The sequence below is a fragment of the Giraffa tippelskirchi genome, chromosome 9 (genome assembly GCF_054371585.1).
Source record: "Giraffa tippelskirchi isolate mGirTip1 chromosome 9, T2T-mGirTip1v1.2.pri, whole genome shotgun sequence".
In the NCBI taxonomy this organism is placed as follows: Eukaryota; Metazoa; Chordata; class Mammalia; order Artiodactyla; family Giraffidae; genus Giraffa; species Giraffa tippelskirchi.
In genome coordinates this window covers 105,298,685-105,318,602 of record NC_137283.1, presented here as the reverse complement: position 1 = coordinate 105,318,602, position 19,918 = coordinate 105,298,685, and the positions used below count along the sequence as shown (strand labels likewise).

The window sequence follows — 19,918 nt, the reverse complement described above, 5'->3', positions numbered from 1 at the left end:
CAATTTCTCCTCTTTCCTTTTATTATTTAATGCATCCTGTAGCAAACATTTAAAGTTTATATTCTATGTAATAAAGTTTACTTCTGGATGCTCTATAGCTCTTAGCCATAAAATGTTAAGGCAAACAGGTGAACAAATATCCAAATGAAATATATATCAACGATATTTACCAGCAGCAAACACAACGAAAGTTCCCCATAAACACAGTTTTTCAAGGAAATCAGTCAAAATGGCAAGATATAATAGAGACCAAGTATGTTAACTTTACCCTCAGGTCTTACCCTGATTTATTTTAAGGCACCTGGGTCCCTGCATTTTTTCTGGGCTGTGTTAAGCCTCAATCATTTGTGACTAGCCAGTCTCATACTAGCTAAATTCCTCGTTGAAGTTAGTCTCAGAAACTGAATACATACCTTTTCAGCTAATTCCTCCATGTCAGACTGAAGGCTTTTCATTGTGTTTTCAGCATTGTTGATTTGTATCTTTCTTAGGACATACTGGTTTTCTCTTTCTGACAATTTTGTCTGTGGATTAGAAAAAAAAAACACACACGTATTTTTCCATAGTCAGTAGATGTGCACACCAGGTTTATAAAAATACACAGAAAACCGTTTCAGTGTAAGAGGACTACAGTAGAGAGTTAGCCTTTATTCTCAAAATAGTGGGGTCCACAGGCTACTGCAAGCTGGCATGAAATCTGAGGTCTGCGCGAGGGGACTGAGGGCTCTGGGGACAGAAATTCTGTGAGCTCCCCTCAGCAGGCTGGAGAATCTGGTGTGGGCTGTGCTGGTTCTGGGGAAAGGGGTACCTTTTGCAAATTTGCAAAAAGGCTCAATATAGATGGGTGGTGGCTTTGTGTGTCTGAGCTTTAAAACTTCAATTCTGGCAGGTCTTCAAGGAAATGATAATCTACCTTGATCAATGAAAATGGAGTTCTAGAAGTTCAGTTTCCTCTTTTAGTGTAAGGAGAACAAATTATTTTTATTTCAGATAATTTGCCCTTCTCATTTCCATTTTTGAGGAGTTTGCACCAAGTGTAGCTTTCCATCACTTACTTTGGAGTAAGTCCTTCAATCTGGGCACTGACTTCCTATCAGCTACAATATTATTATACCTGATATAATAACTATTTCTACCTTGAAGCTGTCCTTTTGGGGAAAGAGTACTCAAGCAGTATCAAGAGGACCGAGTCTGGGTGACTCCTCTGAGAATGACTGCCTTTATGTGGCCAAACAGATGAGTTTGGACAAAAACAGTTCCTAAACTGGGAATAGAGTGCTTACCAAGACTTCATCCAGCTTTACAACTTTGTGATTTTTGTTTTGTTTTATACTTTGCCGATTTGTGCAATTGCTGTGGATATTATTTGTACCTCCTAAAAGCAGAGAATTGAGCACTTTCTATGTTAGATACTATTCTGACTGCTCTCTATATAACAACTCACTGAATTCTCTCAACAACCCATGAGATAGGTGTAATAATTATGCTCAATTTCAGATGAGGGAAATGAAAACTAAAGAGGTTAAATAATTTACTTAAGGTCATAAAGCTAGTAAGTGTCAGAGCTGGGATTTGAATCTAAGCATTCTGGTGTCAAAATTTATGCTCTTAACCACTATGCTAATTTGACTAACAAAATAAAAAAGTATGCTGGTATTAGTTCTATTAACCTTTCAGCTGATTATCACTGTTTTAAAAAGTATCTGTTGGTTGTGATAGAAGCCTATAATTTAGAGAGGGAAAGAAGACCTCTTAAAGCTTAGATATATAAGCACTGTTACAGTTTTTGACTACTGTCTGCCTTTAACTTGCTTATCAGAGTTAACCACTAGATCAAGGAAGAGAAACAGTGCGTATGAGCATGCTTGTGTGTTTGAGTGTGTGTGTGAGTATGGAAAAATGAGAAAAAAATGTGTCAGTGACATGGAATGCTAAGGGCAGGAGAAAGAGGGAGGAAAGAAAGGAAAAAGAGAGAACAAGAGTGTATGTATTAGTTTTCAGAGAAAACCCATGAAAACATAGCAAACTGAAGCTAAGGTAATAGTATGTTTGTTATGTTGACTTAAGTAACCGATGTACAGCTTAAGAAAATAAGAGTGTTTCTCCTCTATCAATAGCTTTGTACATAGATACTAGTTTTTCAGTCATTTCATTTTCCATTAACCATTTTCATAGATGACAGCTCTTGGTTTAGGATGGAGCACATGGCTATAACCAACTTTTCATAATTTTCGAGGTCTGGCAATCTGTAATATAACTACTGGACTCAGATAACAAAAGGGTAGGAGGTACTAGGAATGACCCTGTGAAACCAGAGTGAAAATACACAGAAAGTACACCATTCCTGCATACTTTGAGGAGGTAGATGGTGGAGTTGATTTCGTTCACATGCCTATGAGCTGCGGCACCAGACGACACACTCAACAGGCCGGATTTGCTTTCTTCAATTGAGAGCGCTGCTAACCGAAGGTCATCAGTCAGATCCCAGATGCATTTATCGCAGCCTGGTGGTACAAGGGGCATGTCATTTCCTCAAAATCAAAGGTCAGCTGAGAAGCATGCTGCTCTAAGTTGGTTATTATACTCCCTTCCTTGGTTAATACTATTCGTATTTTTGTTTCCTGAGGAGCTATTCTGGACCATGGAACTAGTCCTTATACTCAGAGAGCCTCAGATGACCAAAGTATACGTTGGGCACTATCCCTGCTTAAAACATAAAAAACAAACATGCAACTGAAAAGCAGGTTACCGTGAACCCTAATGGCTGAACTGAGGAGGAAACGAAGCACAAAGGGCAAGGCATCTGAGAGACGGTGGGTGGCTGAAAAGAACCTTCTCCCCATTCTTCGCTGGTCGGGGGAAAACCGTCTGGGAGGCCGCCCTCCATGTCAGGCTGTGGGTTTCCGCTTGGTGCCGGCCAGTGAAGATGGAACTCGCCTGCCATTTCTCCTCTCCCAGCAGCTTTGCTTACTGACTGTTCAGGTTCCAGCACTTTCTCCTCACTCCACGGATGGCTCGGCGCCTCCCCATGGCCTGACCTCCTGTCTGAACAGGTCAGCAGATATAGGTCGGCAGGACCTCACTGTTCACTAATATTACTCTCTGACAGCTGACGACCCTGCACATGCAGTGAGGAGGGTGGCGGTTTCTCGCTGCTTCCTGCATTTCACGTTTGAGTTCCTCTGACCACTGTCATCACCCCCACAATCCAATGCCCTCCTGGGACACACTCACTAAGGACACCCTTTGAAATTTTTCTGTTTCCAACCTCTTTCCACCAGACGTACTCTCATCTAGAGAACTGATAAATGGAGACTAAAGGGTTAATGGTTGTTAATATGTTAATTTGTTACTTGAAGTTTAATGTGGTCTTCCTCCTATGCTCTAAGGAATGACTCCCCAGCCAGTATATCAGGCTGGTGGAGGAGACACATAGAGGCCAACCAGGCACCTTGATGTCCTTAAAGTGACTGCATGGAGGATCACCTATGCTGGCAGTATGCAAACTTTGCCCAGCTTGTGCCTTCCATCCTATGTCACCTTCTAATATGGGATTCATCAGTGATATTAATCTCTTGTGCCCAGAGGGACTGAGAGGCCAAGAGGTTTTTGTTTGGGGGAAGGGATATCTAATATTAAAGTAGTCTTTAAAACACTCTACTTAAAGCCAAATATTAGTTACTTTCTTGATAGAAGGCTTTCTAAGGCAAAATTTTCCTTAAATCCTTCTAAAAATCAATCATGGACTTTTCTAGGCTACTGGCTTAAATGTCGCTTGAGAAGTCATTACGACTGGCTCTGGGCATTTGTTTTGAAATGTTTCATCAGGTTCTTGGACCATTAGGACTACTCATGATTTGAATTGGGCTTCCCTGGTAGCTCAGTTGGTAAAGAATCCACCTGCAATGCGGGAGACCTGGGTTCGATCCCTGGGCTGGGAAGATACCCTGGAGAAGGGAAAGACTACCCACTCCACTATTCTGGTCTGGAGAATTCCATGGACGGTATAATCCACGGGATCCCAAAGAGTCGGACACGACTGCGCAACATTCACTTTCACTTTCATGATCTGAATGACAGGAGAGACAGGAAAGAGATGAAGGCAGCTCCATTTCATAAGTACTGAATATTATATTACTGGTGCCACTTCAGATTTGGAGTGATCTAGGGAAAAGCCAGGATTTAAATCTCTTGGTATATCAGTTTACCAAATGTTGTAAAACATTGTCTATGGATTACATTATCTAGGACCTGAAGAGATGATATAGGAAAAGGACCTAAAATGAACTCAGTCATTGGGAAGTGTATTTCCAACTTTACCTACTAAGTAAGATGTTGAACTGAAAGACTTGACAAAACTGATTTTTCTAAAATAGAGCTGTTTAAATGTAACCTGCTATTTGCCAGTTGGAATCAAGTGGACTGAATGTCTTTTGCTTAGGGTCCATTTGGTTGAGGCACAGACAGGGTTAAAGCCAAGGGTGGGACTCAGTTTCTAGAGAAGGTGGGATTGGATAGCTCTTCTTAATCCTACACCTGCAGCACATTAGAGAAAGTGGGGTTAGTGAATCATGTACTGTTATTTTTACTTATGGTTGGGCAGTCCGTGCCTGTAGGGGGCTCAAAACCTTCTTCCAAGCACTCTCCGGTTACGCTGTCACATGGGCCTCCCCCACAATTGCACGCTGTGGGAAACAAAAACAAGAGATTAGGGATTCATTTTCTCAATGCCTAAAGTATCACAGTGTTCTGTGGTTTGCAGAAATACTTGCTATCAGTATATAATTCTTCAGTGGGGATTAATTTATATTCTTTCTTAAGATCATGAGGAATACATGATTTAGTGATTACTCCTCTTACCCAATTAAGCCCCAGCTTGGTGAGACTTTCAAAGGTGACCCTGGGCCAAAAGTAGATAAATCTCAATGTTCTAGGATTCTCTTCCCAACTTTTTGAGATTCTGACATGACTCTGCAACTGCTTCAGTCCAAAGAGATTTGGGTCAGTTTCACAAGGTACAAAATGATCACAGAGTCCATCATTCAGCTGGAATCCAAGTTATCCTTTTATCGCACTCAGATTCTCCAGTTTAATCCAAGTCTAGGTTTGATTACTCGGAGAAGGCAATGGCACCTCACTCCAGTACTCTTGCCTGGAAAATCCCATGGATGGAGGAGCCTGGTAGGCTGCAGTCCATGGGGTCGCTAAGAGTCAGACACGACTGAGCGACTTCACTTTCACTTTTCCCTTTCATGCACTGGAGAAGGAAATGGCAACCCACTCCAGTATTCTTGCCTGGAGAATCCCAGGGACGGCGGAGCCTGGTGGCTGCCGTCTATGGGGTCGCACAGAGTCGGACACGACTGAAGCGACTTAGCAGCAGCAGGTTTGATTACTGCCAGGTGTGAGGGAGGAGCCTCCCACTAGGAGTGAGTGAGGGGACCCAAGAATGATTCTTGTCTCCTACAGGGCTTGACCCTTGGCAAGACTGACTCCAAACCTCCCAGTGATAGCTACCAGTAGGACAGCTGGGAACAATGTTGTGAAAAGAATTAGGACCATATTTACATGAATTTAGAAGACTTGAGAGCCCATTATTAATCTATTGATGATTTTCAAGAATGCTTTTTGGGGAAAAAACAAAAACAAAACCTCAATCTCACCAGACGGTTCATTTTCCAGTGCATTTTGGAGTAGAGATTAATTTTTAATATTTATAAAGGATTTCTTCAGTTATGTAGGCTAGCAGTGAGCTGGAATAGAATTATGAATTTCCTCCCACCTCTTAACTGTCTTTACAGAATAATCATAAAAAATTGGCTTCAAGGATAACATACATTACATTTTGGCTGTTAAATGTTCCACAAAATACAGATTTATGAAACAATTCAGCAACGTCATGCTTCATTGCTTCCAACATTAGCTTCTTTTCTAAGAGTGATCTGCATCCATGTCATTTAAACATGAAAGAAAGAAAGAAAGTGAAGTCGCTCAGTCATGTCTGACTTGTCCCGACCCGATGGACTGTAGCCTACCAGGTTCCTCCGTCCATGGGATTTTCCAGGCAAGAATACTGGAGTGGGTTTCCATTTCCTTCTCCAGGAGATCTTCCCGACCCAGGGATTGAACCCGGGTCTCCCGCATTGTAGGCAGACGCTTTACCATCTGAGCTACCAGTTTAGTCAACATTTTGAGAATCAGGATGCCAATGTTTAAGTCTTTGGCTTTGCCAACCCTCTTTCTGACACCCACTTCCTCTCTCTCTCTCTAGTCCGACTGGACACAGTGCTCCTCTCCTCCCTCTGTTATTCTTGGGGTTATGCTTCTGTGCACACAGCTTTCCTGGAGGCATGGTTACTTTTCTGTGACTTCTGCAGGTCATATTTGTTTTCTTCTCAGTTTCAAACTCTTTACTTCTTAAAAATCTCTTTAAGTGGAAACCTGTTTCAGTGAGAGCATCTCCAATTGAAGCAAGCCACAAGAGCACAATACCTCTTCCTCAGTCTTCTTCATCTCAAAGGCACACAAAAGGAGGAATACTCAGTCTCAGCCTCACTTTAATCCTGCAGGAAGGCAATTTAACTTTACTTCTGAAGAGCTTCACTCTCTGAGGTAAATGGATTGGAGAAATCCCAAATAAAATTGGTACCTTTCAGTCTAACTGAAGTCTAACCAGGAAGATACTATCCCTGAAATATTTTCTCTGATAATTTGAAGAAACAGGGATGAAACTACTCCTGGCTTTGCTAATCTATTTCACTGAAATGATAATTTTTACCAAATATAACTAAAAAGAAAGACATAGTTTGCAGAATAAGAAAATTGATGTGAACTATGAAAGCTTTCATTCAGTTCTCTGGTCAATGATAGGCTATCTGTGGAAGTCTGATTCACTTCTTTGATCAAAACTGGTAGGACATAAAGATGATAAGACAAAAGATCACTGGTGTTAAGTGTCTCATGGTCCATTCTACCCATGAGCTAAGTTACATTAGTCGTGACAAAAATATCTACCCCTATGAATATGGGATGCATACCCTGAGACTCCATATTACCCTGGAAAAGAGTCAAGGGGATAACTGCAGTATGTCCCCAAGAGAAATTCACCTAACCCTGGCACTGACAGAGAACTTGCTCCTATTGCACCTGCACCAGTCGGGTAGCTGCAGTAGTGTGCACAGCACCGTACCTGCACAGTTCTTGGCTCTCCTTGCATCTCCATAGTATCCAGGTGCGCACCGTTCACACTTGAACCCAGTGGTGTTGCGTAAGCAATTCCTACACTGTCCAGTGACCTCATCACAGTCTTCAAAGATCAGGTTAGGATCTGAATTCCCACTGCAGTCACATTTCTTACAAGTGCTTCCAATCAGCAAGGGGTTTCCATAGTAACCAGGAGCACATCTGAAGGGGAATCACATGTTAAAAATTGAGCATCCATAGTTTTCTTCCTTTTTGTCTTCTTTCCTACCTAGAAGAAAGTATAATGAGTATCTGTGGACTGCTCTCCCAGAATTAATCCCCCCTCTCCCACCTTCCTATAGGACCAGACTTTGTTTTTAAGGAACTACCTTTCTCCATTGTGTTCCAGCCCATTCAGTTCAGCAAGACCTTCAGGTGCAGGAATGTCTGGCTATAACCAGTTTGTGGGCATTTGTGGTCACACCGTAATGACTAGGATGCACAGCTGCCATAGATGGTACTAGATATGCTAAATGTGGCCATGAGATTTGCCACTAGGGCACAGCTAAGAATTCTTCCAGACAAAATTTTAATAATACCTTTACTGAGAATCACTGGTATATATTCCACCTTGCCAGAGTGATTGTTCTGATAAACTAAACCTGAGCCAATCAGTGCCTGGCACTGTCTCAGTCAAAATGGTTTGGCACAGAGTGATTCAATTGGAGTGGAGCTCGGGCTCTTGTTTGAGGGCTTTGTGAAGGCATTCTCCCCATCCGCAGGTGAATAAAGAGGCAGGCAGCACGACTGGCTCTGGCAGCCATCCTGTGACTGAAAGACGACAGTGTGGAGATGAAGCAGAGGGCAGAGCTGGGGTAGTCCCACAGATAAGCGGAGTTGGAGCCAGATGGCCATTACTCTGTAGGTTTTAGATATGTGTGCCTACAGAGGCCAGATACCTAGCTTCATTTGTTGTGGGGGCAGAGCTGATGCCTATGGTCATGCCAGCTGGCCTTTAATGAAGAGAATCCAGCCTAGTTGGAGAACAGAGACTGAAATCTTTCCAGCCTTTGCTGGCTTTGCCAAGTTGCGCACTCTGGGTGGGGCTGTCTCTGCCCAGAGGAAAAATGCCTTTCTTTACTGTTTCCAAAAGGTAACCTGTAGGCCAGCAGAAGCCCTGCTGAGTGTGATGGGACCACAGGCCTCATCTGAGGGGGCAGGTGCTTCTCAGCTCCTATCAACTGTTTCCACATTGTACCTGTGAGGGAATGATCTGTCCTGTAAGTCTTATCGTTTTTAAAGGAGATGTTGAAATTTGGATTTTTATGTGAAATCTCAGTTTTTAAAGGTTGCTTCAAACTTTGTAAGAATACTGTTTGAGCCAACATAAACATTTTCTGGCTGGTTGTTGTCCCTGTTTTGCTGTGGACCCTAAATTAGTGTTGAAGACTGGCTAAGGTGGGCTGAAGAAGCTTTGGGAGTGGCTGGAAAGAATATGCAGTCGCACCATCATGGGCCTGAAGGTTGGGCACAGGAGTTAGTTTTGATGAGAGAGAAAAAGGAAGAGAGCCAGTGAAGGTTTTCATGTGTGATAAAAGTAATGGTGAGTGAAGCCAGTGTTGGCATAAGAGTTCAGGATGGACTGTGGGCTGGAATGGGAGACCGGAGTTGGGTGGGGAAGGCCTCGGGTGGAACCTTGGCCTTGGAAGTGGAAAGGAAGATTTTCCAAGGAAACCAATAAGACCCAGCCAGTAATAATAAGACGCCACATTTTTAAAGGCCTCCATTTAAAGCAAAAGAATTATGATTCAGAACATTTGAAAAACAGAGAAATTAAAAAGAAAATCACATCTGTAATCCCAAGACCTTAACAAAATCACTGTTAAACATTTTGTGTTATGTTTTCCCAGGCTTTATTCCTGTCTCAGTTTTTTGATGTAATTGTAATGATGGTGTATGTTCAGTCACTTGCATTGCATCTCATGGCTTCAACTAGGTAAGTTTATTTAGTTACCACAGACACCCTAGGAGGGAGGGCACCCAGGCCTGGCATTCTGAGGTTGAGAGGCTAGTTTGATTTCCCAGTCTCACACAGCCAGGAAGTGACAGCATATGACCCAGACCCTCTGACCCTGATGGTCTTTTCTTCACTCCACCCCGGACCACACTGCTGCTGCTTTACATGAATGAGTGAATTCAACCAACAGGAGGACAATTCATGCCTATTTTGTGTAAGGCATGGAGAGACAGGAAGAGGAAAAACACACAGTCTATACACTGAAAGAACAGGAAAGGAATTAGGCATAATTATACAAACTCTAGATACTGAGGACTATGAAAAAGATAAGAATGAATGTTAAGTGCCACACAACCCACAAAGAGGAAATGTTTGATACATTTTGTTATTCATACTCATGTCTCTGTACCTCTAGTTTACAGGCCCTCTGGTCCCCAAGTCAGCATACATCATTCCTCTGTGTAACTCACGGCTGGACTGAATTTCTACCCTGGGCTGCAGTCCACCAAACAGAATATTAGGATTCTTAGGCTCACTAAAATGGGATGCGGATCTGCCACCTCAGTGTGCAGCTGGGAGCCTGAGGTCCAGGAGTGAACAGATTTGTCCAAGCTCACAGAAGCCAGATGCCAGCTACCTTCTTTTCTCTGTTTGATTCCACTGTATTTGATCTCCATAGGTGGTCTACTGGTTTTCTACAAGAGAAAAATCAAACCCTCTCTCTTCTCTAAGTCAGAATCTCAACCACAGTAGAGACCTACTTTGAGTTACTTTGAATTTCAAGAACATCTTTTGGTGGCAGTCTCAGAGGTAACTCTGAAGTCACAGTCCCAACTTCAACCCTACAGATGTTATAGCCTGAGAATGCAAAGGTTTTGTACTAAGTCCCCTCTGACTCCAACTTTATAGATGAGGAAACTAGACAATGAAGAAGCTGGATGACTGGTTCACCACTACAGGGCTCAAGCATTGCATGGGACTCCCAAGTTTATACTCTTTCCACTCCACAAGTATGGCATTAATAAGTCAACTAATTAACCATTTAATGATATAACAGGTGAGTAATCAAATGCTATCTATTAATATGCCAAGTCCCTGCCCTCCAAGAGTAAATTACAAAGGATACAAAAGGACCAGGAATTGGACTCAGAGCCAGCACTGGAGTCCAGGTACCTAGCACTGGTGCACTTTTATTTGCTTCTGTAATTTCATTTCTAGTTATATTAATGACTTGATTCACTCAGAGAAAATAGAGCTGACAAATATACAATATAAATGAAAGAACAGTGAAATATGAACTTTGTCATTTCAGTCAGTGATCATATCATTTGGCAAAATGGGAAAAAAAAGATATGCTTTTTGGAAAAAACATTTTGGTCAAAAAAATTTTTTGACCAAAAACTATTATTTGGGGAGTTTTTGTACTGCTTTCCCTGTCCTCTGCTTTCTCCTTTGCTTCTCTTCCCAGGGCTGCATTCTAGCCCTCACTGAATGCCTTTATCAAAGGTGCCAAAATTCCCAGGCAAGGTGGCACAGAAGCTTTTCTGAGGAAGATGTGGCTCTATAGTCATTTGGGTTAAATTAAACAAAGAAAAAAAGTATCTGTTACACAGTAGGTGCCAGATAAATGCTCTCCACCCCTCTACGAAAGACTGGGAACTAAAGCTAGGGAAATATAAGTAACTCACTCCACGTCACAGGGCAAGAATCCAGAAATGGAGCAGGCAAGAGTAGGGCTTAATAAGAAGAGTTTTATACAGATAACAGGTCTGACAGATTAAGTTTGAAAAACATGATGCCTGCAGAAAGAATCAGACTAAATCACCAAATCATAATATGGTGTGTGTTCAGTTGCATCTGACTCTTTGCGAGCCCATGGGTTGTAGCCCTCTAGGCTCCTCTGTCCATGGGATATTCCAGGCAAGAATACATTTCCTACCCTAGGGGATCTTCCCGATCCACGTTTCGAACCTGAATCTCCTGGCCATCTTGGAAGCCTGAATCATAATATAATCCTCAAAAAAAAAAAAAAAATCCTCAATAAATGTTAGCTTCCTCTTCCTCTTCATTATTTTTTTCTAACTTCAAGGTCATTATCAAAATCATTATCACTGTCATCATCATGGTCTCTGATGATATTATGTTCGGCCTTTCCTGTTAGGATTTTCAGATTTCCTTAAATTTACTTTAATTTGCCCCATTATTCTTTCCTGATCCTTACGCAATAAGAGCCACCTAATAAATCCTCATATGGTTTCAGCATGTCTCTCAATCCCCCAAAGAGCTGAATGGATGAAGGTACACTGTTCAAGCTGCCACAAGAGACAATACGGACTACTTAGGGCACGGATATCATATATGTTGAGTAACTGAAAACTCTTCATTGAACAATGAGGGTCAATTGTGTGACCTTAGATTAAATTTCCTCAAGGATCTGAGTCTCACGCCCCTTCATCCTTATATAAAATGTACTACTTAGGAGCAGAGGGAAGGTCACTCTGAATGAGAATGAGATGCAAAACTCCTGTACATATGATTGTTCATTTTATAATTATTTGCATCAGAAGATAACTTACATCTGCAACCTCTATTCAGTTCTGGGTCTTTGATTTTCCAGGCATGGGGTGAGAAGTAGGGGGTCAAATGGTGCAAGAAATGTCTGACTCTTGTCACTGCATGGAGTCTTTTTAAAGGAATAATAAAAGTTCTGGGGTTTTTTAGTATGAAAAAGTTTTAAAGAAGCATTATTGAAACAAATGTAACTCAGTGCATACAATATTCTAGATACTGTAATGGGGGAAGATGAAGAGAGACATAAATAAGACACTACTGTTGAGAAGCTCATAATTCAAAGAGATTTTTAAAAATTACTTGACTTTGAACAAGTGACTTAACCTCTCTGTCTCACTTTCTTTCTCTGTAAATAAGGATGAAAATGGTATCTCATAGGGTTTTTCTTTGAGGTTTAAATGTATCATTGCCTGTAAAGTGCTGACAATAGTACCTGGCATACAGTAAGCACTAGTAAATATTATTGATTATTTTTACCATTATCACCATGATAACCATATAAATGCAACAATATGTGGTAAGCTCCACAGCTGACCCAGTGGGTGTTAAGAGCAGCAGGTCCAGTATGGGGAATTTAAATTATGAGGTGAGAAAGGGCTTTGGGAAGAGACAGGCAGGGCCCAGAGTAGGATAAATAACTCGGACCTTACTGGAAAGACCAGCATGTTTGAGCTATTTTGCACAGTACTAAAGAGGCTCATGTCTTTCCTATTTTAGACCAGTGTTGCTCAAACATGTATGTTGTATGGATCCTTGTGAAAAGGGAAACATTTATATAGACTATCTCTTCCAGTGTTCACTTAAATCATCGTTAAATACTTCAAACAGAAAACTAAGTAGTAACTCTTTAAGTCTATGACTTTTATATACCTTGAAAAATCAGGATAAATTTTCCAAATAAAACAGAACAAAACTATAAAATGAATCAAATTCAAATTAACAGCATAATTCAGGCAACAGATGATGTTGTTGCAAGTGAATGACCATTTGCAATGTGACATGGTAGAGGACTGTTTAACTTCAGCATGCATGACCTGCCTTGTGCTGTGTGATGACTCAGTTCAGTTCAGTTCAGTCGCTCAGTTGTGTCCAACTCTTTGTGACCCCATGGGCTGCAGTTTTCCAGGCTTCCCTGTCCATCACCAACTTCTGGAGCTTGCTCAAACTCATGTCCATAGAGTTGGTGATGCCATCCAACCATCTTGTCCTCTGTTGTCCCCTTCTCCTCCCGTCTTCAATCTTTCCCAGCATCAGGGTCTTTTCCAATGAGTCAGTTCTTCATATCAGGTGGCCAAAGTATTGGGAGTTTCAGCTTCAGCATCAGTCCTTCCAATGAATATTCAGGACTGATTTCCTTTAGGATTGACTGGTTTGATCTCCTTGCAGTCCAAGGGACTCTCAAGAGTCTTCTCCAACGCCACAGTTCAAAAGCATCAATTCTTCAGCACTCAGCCTTCTTTACGGTCCAACTCTAACATCCATACATGACTACTGGAAAAACCATAGTTCTGACTATACGGACCTCTGTTGGCAAAGTAATGTCTCTGCTTTTTAATACATTAGCTAGGTTGGTCATACCTTTTCTTCCAAGGAGCAAGCGTCTTTTAATTTCATGGCAGCAGTCACTATCTGCAGTGATTTTGGAGCCCCCCAAAATAAAGTCTGTCACTGTTTTCATTGTTTCCCCATCTATTTGCCATGAAGTGATGGAACTGCATGCCATGATCTTAGTTTTCTGAATGTTGAGTTTTAAGCTAACTTTTTCACTCTCCTCTTTCACTTTTACCAAGATGCTCTTTAGTTCTTCGCTTTCTGCCACCAGGGTGGTGTCATCTGTGTATCTGAGGTTATTGATATTTCTCCCAGCAACCTTGATTCCAGCTTGTGCTTCACCCAGCCCAGCATTTTGCATGATGTACTCTGCATACAAGTTAAATAAACATGGTGACAATATACAGCCTTGACGTATTCCTTTCCCAATTTGGAACCAGTCTATCGTTCCATGCCCAGTTCTAACTGTTGCTTCTTGACCTGCATACAGATTTCTCAGGAGGCAGGTAAGGTGGTCTGGTATTCCCATCTCTTTCAGAATTTTCCACAGTTTGTTGTGATCCACACAGTCAAAGGCTTTGGCATAATCAGTAAAGCAGAAGTAGATGTTTTCTGGAACTCTTTTGCTTTTTCTATGATCCAACAGATGTTGGCAATTTGATCTCTGGTTCCTCTGCCTTTTCTAAATCCAGCTTGAACATCTGGAAGTTCATGGTTCACATACTGTTGAAGCCTGGCTTGGAGAATTTTAAGCATTACTTTGCTAGCGTGTGAGATGAGTATAATTGTGCAGTAGTTTGAATATTCTTTGGCATTGCCTTTCTTTTGGGACTGGAATGAAAACTGACCTTTTCCAGTCCTGTGGCCACTGCTGAGTTTTCCAAATTTGCTGGCCTGTTGAATGCAGCACTTTAAGAGCATCATCTTTTAGGATTTGAAATAGCTCAAGTGGAATTCCATTACCTCCACTAGCTTTGTCCGTAGTGATGTTTCATAAAGCCCACTTGACTTCGCATTCCAGGATGTCTGGCTCTAGGTGACTGATCACGCCATCATGGTTATCTGAGTCATTAAGATTTTTTTCTATAGTTCTTCTGTGTATTCTTGGCACCTCTTCTTATTATCTTCTGCTGTATGATGACTCAGTTTGCCTCAATGTCATGTCTTTGGGCCTCCAGCTGTCTGTAATGTCTCACTGACACACCATCAGCCATTATTTTCTCCTTAGCGCTAAGGCAGATAGAGCCTCCTCTATTGTAACATGGTACTACAGAATGTATAGGACATGTTTCAGTGAACATTTTTTTCCCTCAAGATTATCACTAAAATAAAACACAAAATTAAGAAAAAACTCGCTGAGAACCCATGAACCTCCACAAATATTTCCGAGGACACCTGCGGCTCTTGAGTTCCAGTTTGGGAAACACTCTTTTATAGTTTGTGGGTGTGGTATCAAAGGTTGCAACAGAGCAGTAGTTCACAAGCCAGTGAGAAGACTGCTGTGAGAACCCAACAGGGAGTCAAAATACGGGTCCCCCAGCCTCACCGGAGAGGTCTCTTTTCAGTGGGGCATGGAGGGGTTTAGGCAGGGCCTGGGAATCCAAAGGTTTCCAGGAGATACATACACAAAGTCAGACTTGAAAACCACCTTTGATTAAATGATCTCTAAGTACAGAAACACCCAGCGTGTTCTTGTTTGGACGAATGAGACAGATCTTCATACAAACCAGCTACATATTTTGAAAAGATCTTGTGGGCAGATTTGAGTTTACAAATTAACTGAAAACATATTAGATGAAGTTTAACTGGAAAAACTTAACAATCTGATGATTAAACTCAAAACAGAGAGCCCCTTCCTCTCAGATCCAGAGTCAAACAAATCACAAGCAGTTGAGGCCACCTGCTGTGAGATGACCCAGCCCCTCCATGGGAAGGAAATCTCTCCTTCCACTACAGTTGTAAAGAGCCTCTGCTAGCCTTCTCTTTGGCGTTTCCTTTTTTCTGTCTGGCAATCAATGCTTTTGAGGTTTGTCTCCTCCCCTGGCTTTGACTTCATTGAGGACAAGAGACCATACCTTACATGTATCACATCCCTACCTGCTCCACCACAATCTGTTTCTGTGGTCATTTCTATTTTGAGGAAGAGTTCCCTGGATTATCAGGTCAATTTTTAACATAAAAGACCTCAGTATATTCTCTTTAAAAGAGCAGGGTGTGAGGAAGGGTGGACAGGAAATATGGAGAAATTTGCTCTAAGTGATCTTCCCCCAAAGCAGATGAAAGGCCTTAGAAGAGATGATTACTTCCAGCGCCCCTGTAGATGCAGCCTCCTGTCAAAGAGAATCTACTCAACAGATTTACCATTTTTCTCCTCCATATCAGAAGTTCATCTAGCTCATTAATCACCAGCGTTTAAAATAGGAGACTCTTAGGAAGACATTTGGGAAAAGCAGAATGGGAGAAGAATACAAATGTTTAGCCCAAACTTTCCAAATCCTGGTTCTCCCACTTAGCAAGTGATGTGACTTTAGACAAGTCAGTTTCTTCACCTGCAAAATGATAAAATATGAGCACCTCTAGGGGTAGTTATGAGGCTGAGAGAGGACACAAGAGACAATCATAGTAAAGGCACCATTTCTAGTTAAGGAAGCTGAGATTTAGGGAAACAAGCCAACTTGTTCCAAGAACACATTGTGCCAGTGGTGGAAACAGGACAACAGGCACAATGACTCACAATGTCACCAGTTAATTTTTATTGAGCATTTATTAAGTGCCAGGTGCCATACTAAGAACTTCACAGTATTCCTCACAACAGTCTTATGAGGTGAGTATTTTTCATTTTTTTTCCTTTCTAGAGATGTGGAAATTGCCACATAGAGATCAAATAACTTACCCAGGAGGATCACAAAGGGATCACAAAGGAATCCAAAGCTGAGAGACAGACTCAGCCAGGCTGATGCTACATCTCAGCACTTTATTTCCACCTCCCAAACTGGTGCTCTCCCCTCCATCCTATCAATCCAGGTCCAGCTAAGCAGCAGATCTCACTGAGCCTTGCTGATTAATGTCAGGTTCCAGGAGCCTCCAGTGTGTGCCGGGGGATTTATCACCCACAGCTCCACATCTGAGGGTGCATGCTGTCTTGTGCCAGGCCTGCCACTGTTGCTGACAGAACCCTATTCACACACCTGTGTGACTGTGTAGAACTGAGCCCTTGGGGCCCAGATTACTTCACTTCTAGGGGAATGTGTGTTCGGTCGGCAGGACTCTAAGACTATTAATTCCCCTCTCAGGAGCCATCCAGCACCCATTAGCCAGTAATATTGCTCAATCCTTACCAGACTAAACTGAGTTTAACCTCAGACACTGATGAGAAGAAGCTCCATCCCTGGCTGATGAACAACCTCTCACACCCCTGGGGAGCCAGATAATGAGTAAATCAGATGGTTCACGTTCCCGGGCCCCCACATAAAGAAGTACAGAATAAGCGTGTCACCAACATTCATCAGCCGAAGGTCGTCTGATCATCTCTAGCAGTCCCACCTAAAGGATGACATTCACATGGTCTCTTAGCTTTCATGTTCCTCTTCCCTTACAGTAAAAAGAGGGAAAATCCCACAACTCTTTAGCAAAAGAATTATCCATATTTTTCATATTTAATAATTACAATAACAATCTCCTCAAAATATAGAGATTTTCTACATTCCATAGACACTCTGGCTTTTTAAAAAGAGTTCCAGAGCTACACTTTGAGAGATGGAGGGTGTTTGCTTTGGATGTGAAGTGGTAATTAAGGTTTACCTTTTGAACCGTAGGCTGAGTGTGTGAGCCCCACCTAGGGCAGTAGGCAGTGTGCTGTGTGAAGTGAGCGCCCCGCGGCTGTGGGGATACGCGACTAGATGTCTGACCGGTCCTTTCTGGCCCTTCCTTCCCTGTCTTGAGGACATTACACATCATTTTGCTGCCTAAACATATGGGGAGGCCGACGTTAATGGCATTTCTGTTAAAAATAAGAAGGCCTCTCTGTGAGACTCTTTCAATGAAAGCCCTTTTATCTTAGAAACCTGTGAGCAGCTGAGGGAGGATGGGAAATATCTCGCCAGAAATCATTTGGTGGGAAGCCGTGCGCTCTTGCTTGCCAAGTCCTTTCCTGTTTGAGCAAAGCCCAAAGCAACTTAAAAAAGTGTTAGGTGTAAATGCCAAAAAAGGGATTCAGAAAATCCAAACTCATGGAATCACTTTTCAGGAGAGGAAATGGTATAAAAAATAGGTTAAATAATAGGTTTGTGCCTTTTTCAATGTATCACTGTATTAACTGACCAGTTAATAAAAAAAAGGAATGCCTGAAGAAGTCTTTCTCGCCTTCTCCCTCTCTTTTGGATATTAATTATTGTACTACTAGTTCTCAGTGAGAGAGAGAGAGGACTGTTGCCAAAACCATCTCTTCAAAATACAGACATTCATTTTCCTCTTTCCTTACCCATTTATCCTGTGATGTAGCCATGGACGCCTATGGAGCGTTCTTTTTTGTTAAATTAATTAACTTATTTTAGACTGCACACTGAGTCTTCGTTGCTGCTCGGGCTGTCTCTAGCTGTGGTGAGCGGGGGCTACTCTCTAGTTGCGGTGCACAGGCTTCTCACTGCAGTGGCTTCTCCTGCTGTGGAGCACGGGCTCTAGACAGCACAGGTTTCAGTAGTTGTGGCGCACGGAATTAGTTGCTCCGTGGCATGTGGGATCTTCCCCATCCAGGGAGTGAACCCGTGTCCCCTGCATTGGCAGATTCTTATCCACTGGACCACCAGGGCAGTCCCTAGGGAGCATTCTAATTAGTTGTATCTGAGGCATGGGGTTTGGGAAAGTTCCCCTAAAGGGTTCTGAAATGCTATCCCTCATTCTTTCTTAAGACCTATTGAATGAGAGCATGGCAGAACTGATGAATGTAGCAAACAGTAAGTTTCCTTTTACCCTCACCGAGAATAGGGGTGTTCAGGAGCCTACCTTTCACAATTAGGTCCAGCATAGTTTTCTTTACAAATACACCGAACAGCTCCGTTTTTCCTGTAGCAGGACTCTGCAAAACTAGAATTGAAAGAGAATATTAGAAGTCAATTCCATACATCACTGAAGAGGCTGTCTTAATTTTGATTAGATCATCTCTACCTTGGTCCCCCTCAAGTTCAAATGGGTGTGATCACTTGCTTCACTTAAATTGAATCTCCCTCCTTTTAGGAAATCTTAGAATATCAGGCTTAGTCAGAAAGTGACACACCACTGGTGACACCATTTCTGTCTACCTCATTTACTTTTCCATAGAGGCACTTCATTATTTTGACTTGAAACAGTGGGAATTTGCAGAACATCACGTATATTTGTGTGTGTGTGTGTGTGTGTGTGTGTATTTAATGCAAGTCTAAACCACATATTCCAAAGCTGGATAAAAAATAAGCAAATTTTACCTGTGATTTTATATTCATATGAGAATTTTCTCTTTTATCCATCACTTTCTGTGATGTTAAGTTTTCCTCTTTTTCCTGCCTTAGCTCTCTTTCACTCTTCAACGTCATGAGCCAGTTCTAAACTATGCGTTATAATCTCCACAGAACTTTAACTTCTTTCATGTGTACCTTAAGGGTTGGGAATAAAGGGTGCAGGGACTGGCTCAACTGACCAAAGTCACAAAGCAAGTACTCAAGCGAAAAATAGGACCCACAGTAAAAGGATTCTAGTCCATGAAACTCTCTCTCTTAATTCTTCTTCTTTTTTTTTGATAATAAAAAGTAGAACACAGAACAGAAAACAAATACTGTTTCAGCAGAATAAATATTTTAATTATCAAGGCAGGAAAGTGGAATATTACTCTATATGTTTTGAAAATTCTACATTGACAGGAATCTATCCCTATGAGGATGGTATACAAAATTTTAAAGACTTTTAAATTAGTTTTGGCTTAGGTACTGTACAATCCATGGAGTGTGACCTGCTGTTCTCACATTTTGGCATGTATCAGCAAAAACCTAATGGTCTTTGGAGGAAAGCAAATGGATATGTTTGCTTTGTGTGAATACATTTATAAAATCAATCAGAAAACAACATGTGCTTCTCAGTAAAAGGCAGTACACACAATTTATTTTCTCTAGCGGTTTGGTTAAAAACACACCAGTGAATTATATTTCTTTGGCATTTATCCTTTATTTCTGTTGTTCTTATTCCTCAGCCTCCTTAAAGAAACACCATCAGTTAAGCATCCAGAACATGCACATTTCTTTGAAGATGTTCCACCCAGTGGCCCACCCATGGCTTGAAGGAATGAAATATCTGCTGGAGTTATCTTCTTTGAGCTAACGTCCTACTGTTTCGAACAGATGACATTTTCCTTACTTGGAGCAATTATTTGTAGACATGGAGGATGTCTGGCCAAACCCCAAATAAATAACTGAGCTCTGCAAATGGACCCTGGGAACAGTTATGTGACCACTGGTCTTGGTGGAGGGAGACGCAGGGGCAGTAGGGCCATCGAGGGCTCCTTTTTTTTGTTTTTCATCAGCATTAACTGTTTACATTTTGCTTAGGCTAAAGTCTGTTTGGAGCTAGGCA

The 19,918-nt window shown here is 41.8% G+C and overlaps 1 protein-coding gene across 9 annotated transcripts in view; it reads right to left on the bottom strand.

The window, feature by feature from the left end:
- The window catches only part of LAMA4 (laminin subunit alpha 4), a 145,893-nt gene that overhangs the window by 74,205 nt on the left and 51,770 nt on the right, over positions 1-19,918 (bottom strand). For 4 of the 9 annotated variants that reach the window (XM_081529613.1, XM_081529611.1, XM_081529612.1 and 1 more), the window contains 5 exons: positions 18,323-18,403; positions 7,190-7,404; positions 4,611-4,685; positions 2,353-2,504; positions 414-524 (listed from right to left, as the gene is read on the bottom strand). In XM_081529613.1, the coding sequence (XP_081385739.1) occupies positions 414-524; positions 2,353-2,504; positions 4,611-4,685; positions 7,190-7,404; positions 18,323-18,403 (634 nt within the window). Of the gene's footprint in view, positions 1-413; positions 525-2,352; positions 2,505-4,577; positions 4,686-7,189; positions 7,405-18,322; positions 18,404-19,918 lie in introns of all 9 variants that reach the window. The other 5 variants (XM_081529608.1, XM_081529609.1, XM_081529614.1 and 2 more) reach the window with 2 other exon arrangements.